The 14,496-nt window shown below is 39.3% G+C and overlaps 1 protein-coding gene across 5 annotated transcripts in view; it reads left to right on the plus strand.

The window, feature by feature from the left end:
• The window catches only part of pacs2 (phosphofurin acidic cluster sorting protein 2), a 131,608-nt gene that overhangs the window by 77,101 nt on the left and 40,011 nt on the right, over positions 1-14,496 (plus strand). For all 5 annotated transcript variants that reach the window (XM_088925178.1, XM_088925180.1, XM_088925179.1 and 2 more), the window contains exons 2-6: positions 2,873-2,960; positions 6,106-6,195; positions 7,051-7,176; positions 10,229-10,391; positions 11,934-12,007. In XM_088925178.1, coding sequence (XP_088781304.1) covers positions 2,873-2,960; positions 6,106-6,195; positions 7,051-7,176; positions 10,229-10,391; positions 11,934-12,007 — 541 coding nt within the window. The remainder of the gene's footprint in view (positions 1-2,872; positions 2,961-6,105; positions 6,196-7,050; positions 7,177-10,228; positions 10,392-11,933; positions 12,008-14,496) is intronic.

The raw sequence follows: 14,496 nt of genomic DNA on the forward strand, positions 1-14,496 counted from the left end.
ATAGTGTGGTTGAAAAGATCCTCCTAAACTATATGAGAAAAACTGTTTTAATGTCTTCAATCAGGTTCTTTTAAATTTGTAAAGTCTAGGCTTTTTTTCAGTCACTGTTTTATAATTCAGTGCAGCGTCTCTTCCTCTGATATATTCATGCCCTGTATGTTTTTGTCAGAGGATTTTCCCTGGGGTGGTGCATTTCTCTGTTGTCACAAACTTCTGGATAAGGCCATGGTATCTGGCCTTGTCAGTAAGTCATGAGTCAGCTTGGTATCAGCATGATTCAGTGTAAAATTTTCACTGCCATAGGGAAAGTCACATGGACTAAGTATTATTTAGGTTTATAGCTTAAGTGAGGTGAACATTGTTTATTCTGATATTGGTTAGTGTGCAAAATGTTTGGAAAGTTGTTCACTCTGAAGTATTGTTATCTGGTTACCTGTGTCATGGCTCCTCTCTGGTCCTACACTTGTTCTCCGTTGACAGAAAGGTGATGCGTGCGTGCGTGTGTGCGTGTAGGAGGTGGGCAGAATTAGGATTTTGGGAGGAATTCCAGGCTTGGGGTAACTTCTGTGTGGAGTTTACACGATCGACCCCACGTCTGCATAGGTTTTCTCCAGTTGCTCTGGTTTCCTCTCACCTTTCAAACATATGCTACTTTGGCTAACTGGTTTCTATAAATTGTTCAAATAGTTACTGTGCTTGTGTGTGTGTGTACTCTATGATGGACTGGCATCTAGTCCATATTGCAGCCCCACTTTGCGCTCTCTGTGACTGGGACATGGAGATCTGGAGTGCTAAGTGTGACTACACTAACCAGAGAATAACCTTATGGTAATGTATGAATGCATTGACGGGCATATGGAGTTTTTCCCCCTTCAGGCAAACTAGGGACAGAGTATCGATAGAAAATGCTTTTTAACACGTATTAATCTTTTTTTTTTCCAAGTGTAATTTAATATGATGACAAACTTCATTAGTTAAAGACATCTCTATATTTTACCTATTTGTAGGTATTGCCTATTACCTATTTTCCCAATATTTCACCTAATCTTAAGTGACTTCTTGTTCCACAACTTGTGCCCTCATTGACTTCACATAATATATTAACATTCGTGTACAAATAAAAAAATGTGCTGGAAAGGGCCAGTGCGTTGTTCATATGCAGCATTTTGTATAAGTACTAGAATCTTACATCCCACAATATTTGCACGAGCTTCCTCCATGCCGCATGTGATCAGCTCTCAGTAAAATTCTCTGAGTTCAGGCTGTGATTAACTGGAAAATGGGCAACATTTAAAAACGAAACTCAGTTTTATCTTCTTCCTGCAAGGGGAAACATTATCTCTATTTTTAAACAGTTTAGTTTACATATCTACTGTATGCCTTTTCAGTGACTGTTGCAGTTTCCTATGCCCTGCTTTCACAAAATAGGAAGTCTGGCTACCAGTAGGTGAAAACACTGTAGTAAGGCCCCACTCAGAATAATGTGTACACTCTTGCTGACCATGATATTGATGCTCGGGAATCAGTCTAGAGAACAGCAACCAGCTCCATTCTGGAGCTTAAAGGAATCTCCTGCACTGACAGGCTAGAGGAGCTGAACCCTTTTGCTCTTCAGCAGAGAAGGCCCAACAGGACTTCTCAAATACTTGATTTGGTACAGATATTCAAATTCCAATTCCTCAAAGGTATTAACAAAGTCAACTCAATGATTTTTTTTCCAGAATGGACAGTGAAACATAATGCAGAGGATATAAGTGGGGAAAAAAAAAGTAAAGAAGTGCCACCAGCTCTTGGTTTCAAATTCACTATGTAAAAGTGCATTTGAAACCAAGAGCTGGTGGCACTTCTTTACTCAAAGTAATGTAGGAGTGTGGAACAAACTGCATAGCCATGTCTTTGAAGCTTATACACTGGCTTTTTTCAAGAAATTGCTGGGTAAGATCCTGGGATCAATTGCCAAAGGTGCTAGATGGCTGAATAGCCTCTTCTGTACAGAATTATTTTGCACAGTATTTGTTATACAACGGCTAGAATTTAATAGCTGCAAAGAAAAAAGATCAAGAAATTAGCATATGTTACTGGGGACTCACAGGGGGGTAGAAATCAAATCCGGGAACCCGTATCATGTAATTTATAGTGTTTTCATTCCCTGATTCATGCTCAGGTGTTTCCCTGCCAGCCCCTGTCTTTCCAATGCAATTCCAATGCTACAGCAACTGCTGAAACAAGTTTAATATATCAGACACAGTTATTCAACATGACCTGTAGTGAATGGTATGTTTCATCTAATGCTTCTAGTCAAAAGAATTCTTTGTATTAGTGTAGAACTTTTAAAGGATCCTAAGCGCTTTACATATTGGAGGGCACAGCTTTCTTGAGCCCCCACCTAGGTGACAGCAGCAGCTGTCATGGGCCAGTAGCCCCACTGTGCTGCAGCTCAGGTGCAGCTCTCTCTCCAGTTGAGTTGAGGAAGAAATGTAAATGAGGCCAGACTGTGCGAGTGAAAAGGGGAATTTAGCCTGGACACCAGGGATAATTCTCCTCCTCTCACAAACAGTGCCCTGAAATCTTTAATGATCAGGTTGTCATTTTTGCTTGATGGAACACAAAGACGACTCATTTGCTCTGGGTGACATCCCAGTGATTACGTGGCAGATCTGGGGTGTATGAATCTGGAGCCTCCTAGCTAATGAGCTCATTTTCTCCACTGGACCAGGCAACTCCCACACAATTCAAATTGCATTAAGCTTTTTCTGTTGCAAATGTGGCACATGTAGCAGCACTAAGTGAATTGTAAGGTTTTTTTTGCTGCTACCTCGAATTGACTGAAAACCTACATCTCTTACCTTAAGGCTTTTTTCTGTGTCCACAGGTTGTGTAGCCTGACATTGAAGAAGCTGGTGGTCATGAAGGAGCTGGACAAGGAGCTGATTTCGGTGGTCATTGCTGTCAAAATCCAGGTACGCCAAAATCTCCTCCACCCCTCCCCTGTCTCCACTGCAGAGACCTTTCACCCTTGCACGCTACATTCATAAGAGGATGATCTTATTGCAGAGATTAATTTCTTCCTATGCTTTGAATTTATTGCAAGTTTTAAAATCACATTTACACAGAAAGTTTTCTAGTTTACAGCTCAGTGGTCCTCAGAAAAAAGCTTAGAAGCCCCGATACTAATGGTGATGGCTGCTGGGTTTAGTTTCACAAGGCCAGGGCGATGGCAGTCACAGGCGAGATGAGTGGAATGCACAAGCTGAGGTCCTGGCATGGACTCCTGTATCAGCTTTACTATCGGAAACTGTGATGCGCTTAGACATTTGTCCTCAGAAGACATTTGGCAAAACATGTTAGTCTTAAGACTTTTTATTTTCTAAAGGTTTGCACATAATGTCTGGCCATTTAAAAATTAAAGACCCCTGAGGCATATCCCACATAGATAACTGCATGTTATACTGCCATACAGCTAGCAATCTACAGACAATGCTAGAGCAACTGCCTAGCAGTGTGATCTGCCAGTAGATAGCAGATTCCAAACCGCAAGATCTGGGTAGTATCTGATCAATGCCCTGATATACGTCACATAAGCTCTGGTGGGTACCAGGCTTTGAGTTGCAGAAGAGTTCATTTCCGTAAACCATTCCATAAGCCTAATTTTACAAAAGACCGATTTCACTCTTCAGCCTTGTGCACATTTAGCAGTTCATATTTTGGTGGTGGTAGGTTTCCCCATACAGAACACTGCTTAGTTCACAGGAACGTATTATTCTTCACAGTACTCTTCAGCAAAATAAAACAAAATAATCATGGATTGAATATATTCCATAGAAACTAGTGGGTTAGATAGTGGAAGGTTAATGTGTCTAAGGAATAGTGATGCATCTTTAAGTACAGTAGTTCCCATTTATGTATGTGTATCCAATAGAGCTTATGCAAATCCCTTTTCAAATGAGCGATTTCTAGCCCGAATACCTTGTGCATGTCCTATCAATAGTTCTTACTTGCTAAGAGAAATGGCACTGGTTTTTAAATGTTCATGTGATGTAGTTGTCAGAATGTGCGAATGTGTGAATTTCCCTCTTCCAAATATCGACTCAAGGTAATAAGTGAATACTTATGCAATCAGTTATTTAATGTTTTATACTTTTATTTTAGGAGGATCTGTAGAATTTTGTTTTCACATTGATACTATAGTGTGTTTTATGTCTGTAATTGACTAAAAATCCCAGTAAAAATACAATGGGATTCTGTATTGTAGCACAATAAAATGTGAAAAAAATACAAGGTTTGATTATGTAGTGGGTTTTGATAACTACAAAATTGCTTCAGAAGTAATGGTTTGGGAATAAAATTTTATTTCAGTTGACACTGGAGTGAAAACAAAAGCATATAATGTTTCATGCACTGCCTAGCATTTTATACAGTAGCTGTTTGTCCACATTGACTTGTAACATGTAAAGACTGCTCACTCAATGTCAGTGTGTCAGATGTATCGATTTAGAAGTATCAAGACATGGTCAGTAGAGCCACTGCTTCATATCTCTTGTGGCCTGGGTTCTGCACCTTCACTTGAGACGTTTGTGCGTTCTTCAATATTTGTTTTTCTGTGGGTGTTTGCTGGGTGCTCCAGTTTTCTTTCACCTTCCGGACAATTATGAATTGGTGTCCCTGAATTCTCCCTGTGTGCACATCTGTGCTCCCTGTGATGGTTTAGCTTTCTGTGGGTTGTAGGGTCTCACGTTGCACCTTGTAAATCTAGTATTGCCGTGGCCATGGAGTGGCCATTAAACTCACCAGGAATAAACTGCTTTTTGATAACTGACAGATGCACTAGAGGTTGTTATTGGTTAGGAGTGGATTATACAACAAATCCATTTCATTTGTGTGTCATAATTTTGCTCTTAAGGAAATGTATACCAAAAATGCAGTTATGGCTTGTCTAAGGTCTCTGCACTGTCTCAGCCTGTAGGAAAGCGCAGGGATTCACAGTGCTGGTCCCAGAGAACCACACACCTGTTTGTTTTTAATCCTGCTGATTATCTAATTGTCTTAATGTGTGGTTTTTTTCTACTCAAGATTTGGGATTTTATGTTAATTGTGAAACGCAACAGTTAAAAGCAACCTCTTACACGTCTTAGAGCTGACAACAGTCAAACAGTTTAAACTAATCCTTTTATTAAGTGTACAATTGTGTAACTTTGAGCTTGGGTGAAACAAGAACCAACAGAAGTGTGGCCCTTCAGAGCCAGGTTTGGGATTATTATCATCAATTTCCTTCCCAGGTGGGGACAGTTTTTCTATAATAATAATAATAATAAACTTTATTTTATATAGCACCTTTAAAGGTGGCTTCTCAAAGCACTTTACACAATAACAACAACAATAAAAAAGTACAACACATGCACAATGAGAATACACAATAAGAGGAGACAGTAGATGGGGGTACTGAATACAGTAGGAACAGAGGGGTAAAGAACAGAACTAGTTAAGTAAATGCTCTTCTAAAGAAGAAGGTTTTGAGTCTAGATTTGAAGGAGTTTAGAAAAGGTGACTCTCTGATATCGTTAAGGATAGAGTTCCAGAACTTTGGAGCATAACAGGAGAAGGCCCTATCACCCATAGAGTGTAGACAGTCTTGGGGGACAGACAGGAAACCAGAAGTGAAGGTTGCAAGGTGGGAAGGATGATAGTAGCTTAGACAGGTACTGAGGTGCCTAACCATGCAGAGCACCATTGGAAACTCAAAAAGCAGTACAAGTTCAAGAAGAATGGAATTAGAAAGAGAACCAGAATCAAATGCTATTAGTTAGCGACTTTGACCAGAGCCGTTTCTGTGCTGTGAAGTTGTTGGAAACCAGATTGGAGTGGGTTGAAAAGGTTATTATGTCAGTTTTGAGGGCTATTGTCACTCCTCCTGTTTTCCCTGAGATCTCCAGGTTCAGTTTTACTACCACTTATTTGGAACTCAGTTGAAAATTCCATGGCTCTAGCCTAAGTGCCCATCTCTTTTGGACATCTCCTTATCTTCTACATACTGTGCAGTTCAGTGGTGAGGTCACACAGTCAACTGTACTGCATTACTGCATTTGAAACTTTTTGCTTCCTAAACAGGGATCCAAGAGAGTCTTAAGGTCTCATGAGATTGTGCTGCCTCCTAATGGTGTTGTAGAGACTGACCTGGCTCTGACGTTCTCACTGCAGGTAAATTTTGTGCCAGTTTCTTACTCCATTGTCTTTAAAAAAATAAATTACTAAAGTCCTTGGGGGTTTTGCACAGATGTTCAGGAACATCAAACATTCTTTGAAGAAAATACAGTCCAATGCATTTAAATACAGAGATGGGCTGAGATGATACAGAGTTCTTCCCATTTTGTATGCTGGTTGTCTAAAGAGGAAAGTGGAAAAAAGCCGATTAGTTCATTTGACCTCCAATAGCCCCCTTTTTTATTTCTTTGTAAACTAAAATGACATAATTTAACCTTTCTGTAATTTTTACCACTGATATTAAAATAATGTCGCACACAGTATGAGGTCTAAGTTGAGGAAGATGGAAATAGTGTTTCAGGTTTTCTCTTTAGGTCGTGCTGACATATGTCAACCTTTAATTTGTAGTAACAAAGCCAATTATATTTCTTATTAAAGGTAGTAGAAAAAAGAGCAGAAATAAAAGTTCTAAGATCTTTCCGCTGACCTTAACCGGCAAAAATAATTACATAAATCAATGCAGGAATTTAAAAATCCTGTTTAAAAGAGCAGTAATAAATACATTTGCACATTTGACCAACAGGGGAATGGACTGATTATAATGTACTCAGTTCACAGATGCTTTAAAACCTGCACAGGGACCTTGTTAAGATGTAAATTGATTGCCCTCTTTCTCATGCAACAGCATCAAAGCTTCATTAAATTCAGAGCCTGAAAAAAAGAGAACAGTTTCACTTTCTTTTCGTCATGAGAGCATGTTGTTAGGAGGCAGACAGCCAGATGGGAATGAATTAAAAGCAACGTCGCTGAGCTTGAGCTGGAAATGGTGTGTCTGTGTTTGGACCTTCACAGTACCCACACTTCCTGAAACGCGAGGGCAACAAACTCCAGATCATGCTTCAGCGCCGCAAGAGGTACAAAAACCGCACAATCCTTGGCTACAAGACACTGGCTCTGGGCTCCATCAACATGGCAGAGGTAAGGGCACTGTTGCATTTTTGTACCCTAGGATTGGGATTTAACAAGCCGTGTTATGACTTTCATGGGGGTAGAAATTGGGAAGATACAAGTCAGCCAAATTCAGTGCATTGTAAAAGTTATTTCAATGGGATAAATTTTACACCACCTACTGTATACTTATATGGTGGAGAATGCTATTCCTGTTCCTGAAGAAGGCTCCGTAAATCCTAAAACACAATGGCCTGTTAGGTGAAATGCCCCTCATATATGTCACTTTCTGGAAGACAAATGAGATTGGCAGGGAGATTGGTGGCAGAACTGTCACCATGACATTTTGAGATTTGTGTTGTCCAGTTGATACAGTATATGAATGCCTACAGTACATGGCACCTCAATGGTGATGCACCAGCTGTGCATGGTGCTTCTGTCTGAGAAGGAGTAGCAGGCAACAGATTAAAACCTTATTACTTTATTGTATGGATTTTCTAAATGAAGGAAAGCTCTTTTACTGACCTACCTGCTGTGCTAAGACACTGGTTCATCTGGTTTGTGATCATCCCAAGATAATCAAGAGAGACCCAAACAATAGGGGTTAAAATTAACCAATTCGACCTTGATGAAAAACAGCAATATTCAGAAAAGGTGGTGTAGAAAATAACAAAAGTAGTGTATTAGATTTCTTTTATGTATGAATCAGAACCCTGTTTCCAGGGTTTATGTGTGTTATGCCTGCTTCCATTTTAGTATGCTAATTCATTGCCCTTTGTGTAGCATTTATTGATCTAAAAGTGCTTTATACAGTATATTGGAGGTGAGTAATCATCTATCACTGACATATAGACCTCATCTGGGTGACACATAGTAGCTATTCTGTGCCAGCAGCCTCACTGCACAACGGATAAGGTGGAGAAGTGAGAAATCACTTCTTCACGTCTGGTGCTGATGTGCGAGTACTGTCACACCACAAATTTTGTATTATGGTTAAAATTTTTCTGTCTAGTGAACGCTACTCTTCTGTAGGCATGAGTGAGTAGTTGGATATTATCTTGTCATGGAGTGGGGCTGGGTTAGACAGCTGACAGCAGGTGCCATCAAACCACATTGTGGTCTATCATCAGTAATCCACAAGCAGATTTAGACAAAGTGATCTCAGTCACAATGTTGCCCATGGGCTATTCATTTCTTGAGCTGTATAGAAAGTCTGAAGTTGGTATTCTTTATGTTTGATGTTGCAGATAATGGGTGCAAAGGCATTGATGGGGATTGCAGATTTTTGTGTTTTCATCAGCTGGTCTGAATGTGTGATAGAATCCTTAAAATCCTACTAATCCAACTCTCTTCTGGTTTTCCAAGAGGTCTAAATGTCTCAGTTCACACTTTCTGCCATACTCTAACGCAGCATCCGTCTTTGTTCTGGGAAGAGGCCATTGTGTCTGTCAAAAGTCCCACAAGTTTTTTTTATTTTTTACCTTGTCATGTTTTGTTTCTACCTCGTAAGAGAACCTGGCTGAGTGTTGTCACTCATTTCAACTGATGTCCTGGAATCAGTTGCATCAGGACAAATCTGGAAAAGCAAAGATGTTGGGTGTTGTTTAGCTTACTTTTCTGCTAGATAATGTTTCTTTTTCATTATTGTGGTATTGTACACAGTACTGTAGGGCTGTGTGAATTTACTGGAACAATTTATTAATTGTAATAGTAAATTGCTTAAGCTTTTATTGGCAATTAGAAATCAATCAACAGAACAATAAGAAGTCTGCTTATACACAATGTTTATTGATACAAGCAACATACTTAGAAACCTAACAAATGTAATATTATTTGAAACAATCTGCCTAGAAAAAAATGGCTGATCATTTACTTGAGGGTTATCAAAATATTAAGATTAACAAGAGATGCAGTCATGATTAAACACTGATTATAACAACTCATTAGTCTGTCTCATACAACTGCTGAAGATCTGGATACTCAAAGATAAGTAAATACTTTTACTTATATGAATGAAATGATCAAAACTTATTTAAGGTAAGTTAATTCTTGATTGATTGCTGAATACAACAGCAGAGGATTCGTAACTCAAAGGAGAGATAGACAGCTGATGGTGTTTGTCGAAGCGGCGCGCAGTTCAGTTTTTGTTTGTCCAATGCCAAACCTGTCCCTGTGTACCGTCTGACAAGAAGTGGGAGCGAGAGAATCCTACTGTAACTTTATGTTGGAATTAAGTTTTTGGGGGAGGACCTCTTTAATAACATTAAGCTGTGCTAGTTTTTAAAGTTCAAGGTTGACTCCCATCCAGGTGAGTCAGCTGGTGGGGAGAAACTGTTTGCTTCCAGCGTGGTGTCTACATCTGCATAGTATTATATTCTAGCATGTCAATGAAAATCCAATTGTATTGACTTTGGCGGTCAAGTGGGCTTCAGGCTGGCTACATAGTCACAAAGTCTTGCTGTAGGAAGGACCTTGGGTAGAAATCTGTTTTACACAAGGCTCCTGATTAAGCATTTTACACCACCTGGAGTGAAGACGACTGTGTTGGTGAATTTCTGCATGTGTAATGTGTACACATCTTGAAAATGCATTGATTCTGTTGTGCATTGGTGAGGACATTGACTGAATTTAGTTTTGTGTCTTTTAGGTGATAGAAGGGTTGCTCTTCTTGCAGTAAATGTACATCTGGTAAATGAATATTTAAATAAACAAGAAACGTAGATCAGATCTCTTTTAAACTGAGAATAGGGTTTGGTCCATCTTTTGATTTTTTACAGGAAAAGAACACTACAGCAGTAAAGGGAATACATAATTCAGGGTTATTTAAGATCAAATACAGGGTCTTGAAAAAGATGAAGTTTTTAAGTCCTTTGCCAGCAGGAATAAAGTTTACTACATCTGTCCCTTGGTCTTGTTTTTCATTGTTTACGTAATTTAAGTAAATTGACCATGTAACATAGATGAGAACAGCTGGGCAGCAAGAGAAAGCAGTGATGATTATAGCTGCACAGTTACGGGCCCAGACCTCACAAGCATTAGCCCCCTGGTGTGCTTGCTGTAGGCCTGCGTTCTGTCTGCCCAGGTGATGCAGCACCCCACAGAAGGAGGCCAGGTTCTCCCACTCTGCAGCAACCTGAAGGACACGGCCGCCAAGGTGGCTGAGATCTGGATCTTCTCCCTGTCCAGCCAGCCCATCGACCACGAGGACGGCTCACTGCAGAGCGGACAGAAAATCAAGTCCACAGGTATGGCGCCTGGAGCAGGCCGGGGGAAAAGTAAAAACAGCCACAATGTATCAGTACAGAGGCCTAAAGAGTCCACAGAAAGCAAATTCTTAGAAAACATTCCCAGAACTACTATGATTATTCTTTTGGCATGAAATATTGCCCACATGAGACAGTCATTTAATAAAAATAATTATTTGGATCCTTAATGTTTTTCATTGCCAAATATTCTAAAGTGCTGTAAACTTAAAATGTTATTCTCAGTATATTGCAACCCTGTAGAGCCGCATTTCTGCAGGTCACCATTAAATTGCTACTTTCTAAAGATGTAAAACAATTTACCAGGTGATTTAAAGTACAAGTTAAATATATGTATTTAAAAAGAGGAGACCTATGAGATTAACTAGATCGGGGCTCTCCAGGAGAGCGCTTGGAGACTCTTGTATTAACTCTCCAGGGATCTCCTGGACCAGAGTTGGAGACCCTTGTACTAACTGGACCAAGGGCTCTCCAGTACTCCAGGACTACGGTGGGATGTGGCAAGCATTTTTCACCAACACCTCATTCCAGCTGCCAATCAAACTATAGGGTGAATGTAGGAAAGCCAGAGTGATGCAACTTGAGATTTAAGACTCAGGAGTTCATTTAAATATTGATCAGTGTGGGTATGCAGGAGATCTAGCTCAGTAGTTGCCTTTGAAAATATACACTCTTTTTTTCTAAATCTCCCTTTTTAATTCGTGTTCCGGCTATGAAGGTTTGGATTCCAGACCTAAGAATCTTTCACGTTTTAATTGCTCTGTTCCTTTCTCTCTGGAGAAAAGCAAATATTTTCAGTTGAACTTCACTCACTGCATTTCCTTTTCATGGATTAACCTGCAGTTGTTTTTATATTTGAAACAAGAATTTTCAATTCTTTAATCTCCATTAATTTCCTTTTGTGTAGAGACACATGTCTTTCTTATTCTACAGAATTAAAGTCCTTTTTTAGTAGAAATGCTAAAAGCACTGAAGCTTTTCAATGCTTGAGTATTTATTAAAGACAAAAATGTCCAATAAATCTCTTTATTAAATATCCATTGGAAACAACAAGGACACTGCGGTGACAGAGTGGTCAGCATTACTGCCTTGTGCCGATGGGGCCCTAGTTTCAGTTCTGGACCTGGGAAACCGGCTGGATGGAGTTTGTATGTTTTCCCTGTGTTTGTGTGGGTTTCCTCTGGATGCTCCAGTTTCCACCCACAGTCCAAAAACATGCTGGTAGGTTAATTAGCTTCTGGGAAAATTGCCCCTGGTGTGAGCATGTGCGTGCCTATGCTTGTGTGTTCCTTGCGATGGACTGTGAACTGGCTCCCCGTGACCTTGAAATGGATGAAGTGGTTAGAAATTGGATGGAAGTACCAGTGAGGAATATCTCTGAGTTGGAACGATGACTGACAGCTCAGAGGGTTTATATTTCCCTGCAGTGAGGTGCAAGCAGGTTTTGAGGGAAAGCAGCTTGCTGGAGACTTTTTTTAAATGAATTTCTTCTGCCTGACTAGGTGATGTTTGAATTGTTTCTAGACAATTACTCTGAGGAAGAGTATGAGAGCTTCTCCTCGGAGCAGGATGCCAGTGACGACGCCGTGCAGGGGCAGGTAGGACTGAGGCTTTTTTCCGTCTTGTGGTTTGAACTGGGAGAGCTGAGCTCAGGGGATTCTTCACTGGGGAGAATCTGTGCAATATTCCATTAAAACAAAATAGTGTATGATAAAAAGATCCCTTATTCTTTTTAATTTTTAAATAATAAGATCCCTTATTCTTTTTAAATCCTCAGCAGGTTTTGACTGAAGGAAATGAGTTAAGTAAAAGTGTTGTGGGCACCTGGAGCAAGCCACCCAGGCATTAACACCCAGGTTCTTAAAGCCAATACTGATACCCTGGCCTCTCTCAGCAGCTGGATTGAGAACATTGGATCAATGAGCTGTTCAAGCTTAAATGGGTGGAATGGCCTACTTCTGTTTTTTAAAATTATGTTCTTAATCTGTCCAGTTGAAGTTCAATTGTTCCAGTTTAACCCCATTCCTCAGACCCTGTGCAGCTGGAGGTTTAAACAGACCTACAGTAGAAATGTGGCTTCTGAAGACCAAGATATAAAAAAAGTTCTTGGAGCCACAGTTCTGAAGGTTTTAATGGGTTATAGAGCAATGTGTCATAAAATGTTAAAAATCATTGATGGCCTTTGTTTTGTCTTGTTAGTGTTATAATCCTATTCTGCTTTTTCTAGTTAATTACTAGATTCCATTTAGTTACAATTCTTATCAAAACTTCCCAACCTAGTCTGATGTTTAACACCCCCTCACCTAACAGTCCTTCTTCCGGCTATACAATGTTCTGTGACAAAGTACCCTCTGCATTGTATTGTGAAAGTGGTCCTGAGGGTCAGACTGTTTTGTGCTGTGGGCTTCGGACATTTGTATACTTTTGTCATTACAAACACACATTAAACCTACTGAATATAAATAAAATATAGTGTTAATATTTAAACTTTTATACTACAGAGCAGTTCTTCTTAGACAGACAGCTGTCAAATATGAACTTGTGTGCTGTTAACCCAAGAAAAATTAAGACAAGATGTTTTTATGGATGTTTTGATGGATGCTCATTGTATGTAGTGAATAATTTCTATTTTCATCCTTTGTGTAGTGGCAGCAGCAGCCCTTGCGTGTTGCTAGGCAACAGAACTCCATGGGCAGACCTACTGTAAGCCTGCAGCAGTGTTGTCGGCCTTTTAGTGAAAAAAAATAAGAATGAAATCTAGCCCATTCAAAGTTTACTACATAATGTGCTGTGAGACTAGAACTCCCAACGACTTATAATTGCCTCATCGGCCTCTACTTTATCTTTGAGAAAGGCTGATATGGTTATTTGGTTTTCATGATTTAATAGGTGCAAGAGAATTCATTCATTAGATTAGAACAATGCATTTTCCCTACACACATTTGCCTTACATATGCCTTGCAATGGATGAGTTCAGTACTTCTAATGCACACGTTGATTATTCTTTCATATCTGAGGGACACATCAACTATGAAAAATGCTGCCTTATTTCTTAGCTTCAAAGACACAACATTTTCTCAAGAGGCAAAAATAAAACCTAGGTGGCAAAAGGACCTGATATCTTCAAACAAGGCCTTATGGTTCCTACTACATAAGAGTGCATTTAAAAATGAGAACTGGAGGTACTTTCCCAGAGGCTTGTGAGAATGTGGAACAAGTTGCCCAGCCATGTTGTTCTGGCTTCTTTCAAAAAACAGCTGGATGAGATCCTCAGATCAATCAGCCACTAACTACCCAAAAGCCTAGATGGGCTGAATGGCCTCCTCTTGTTTGTAATCTTTCTTATCTTTTAGTGCCATAGTTTGTATAACATTTCTAAAATTAGAGACCTGTAACCGAGTTTAGAAACTGCTTTGCAGTCTACTCTTTATTTTTGCCCTGTTCTGTAAATCTGGTGCTAGAATGATTTGGTCACAAATTTTCAAAATTGGGACCATTCCTGAATCATTCCATGATAGTGAATGTCTGTTATCACTCCTCCAATGACAGAATATGGATTGCTATCTGTTTTAAACTATAAAACCATTTAGTTATATGGAATTTATGTTTAGCGTAAATGAGGATGAGAATTAATCTGATTCCATTTTCTCTGCATTGAAGGCCTAACAGTGACTCTTGGCTTGAATGAATAAAAAACACACTGTCAGGATTTCAAAATACTATAACTTTTGAAACCTAAAAATACTAAGGAAGTACTTTCAACAAATATCTTCTTGTAATGATTAACAAAACATAAAACCTTAGTTTTTCCAATGAAATCCTTGTGCAAGTGAAAACAAAAAACAATAGCAATTGAAAATGTTTTGTTTTTAGTCTCTACAGTTCCTGTTTTTTGGTTGTCTTTATGAAATAGGCCATCCTTGGTGTCATTTTGATTTTCTTTTTAATATGTTAATTTGGTAGGACTGGATACAAAATATTTGGCTTAAATGTTCATTGGGGAGGCAGGAAATATGGATTCCAAACATCACTTTTATTAAAAGTGGGCTTTAGAAACACTGATGTGGTGCACATCATTTTTTAATTT

Source organism: Atractosteus spatula, chromosome 9 (assembly GCF_055471065.1).
Source record: "Atractosteus spatula isolate fAtrSpa1 chromosome 9, fAtrSpa1.hap1, whole genome shotgun sequence".
In the NCBI taxonomy this organism is placed as follows: Eukaryota; Metazoa; Chordata; class Actinopteri; order Semionotiformes; family Lepisosteidae; genus Atractosteus; species Atractosteus spatula.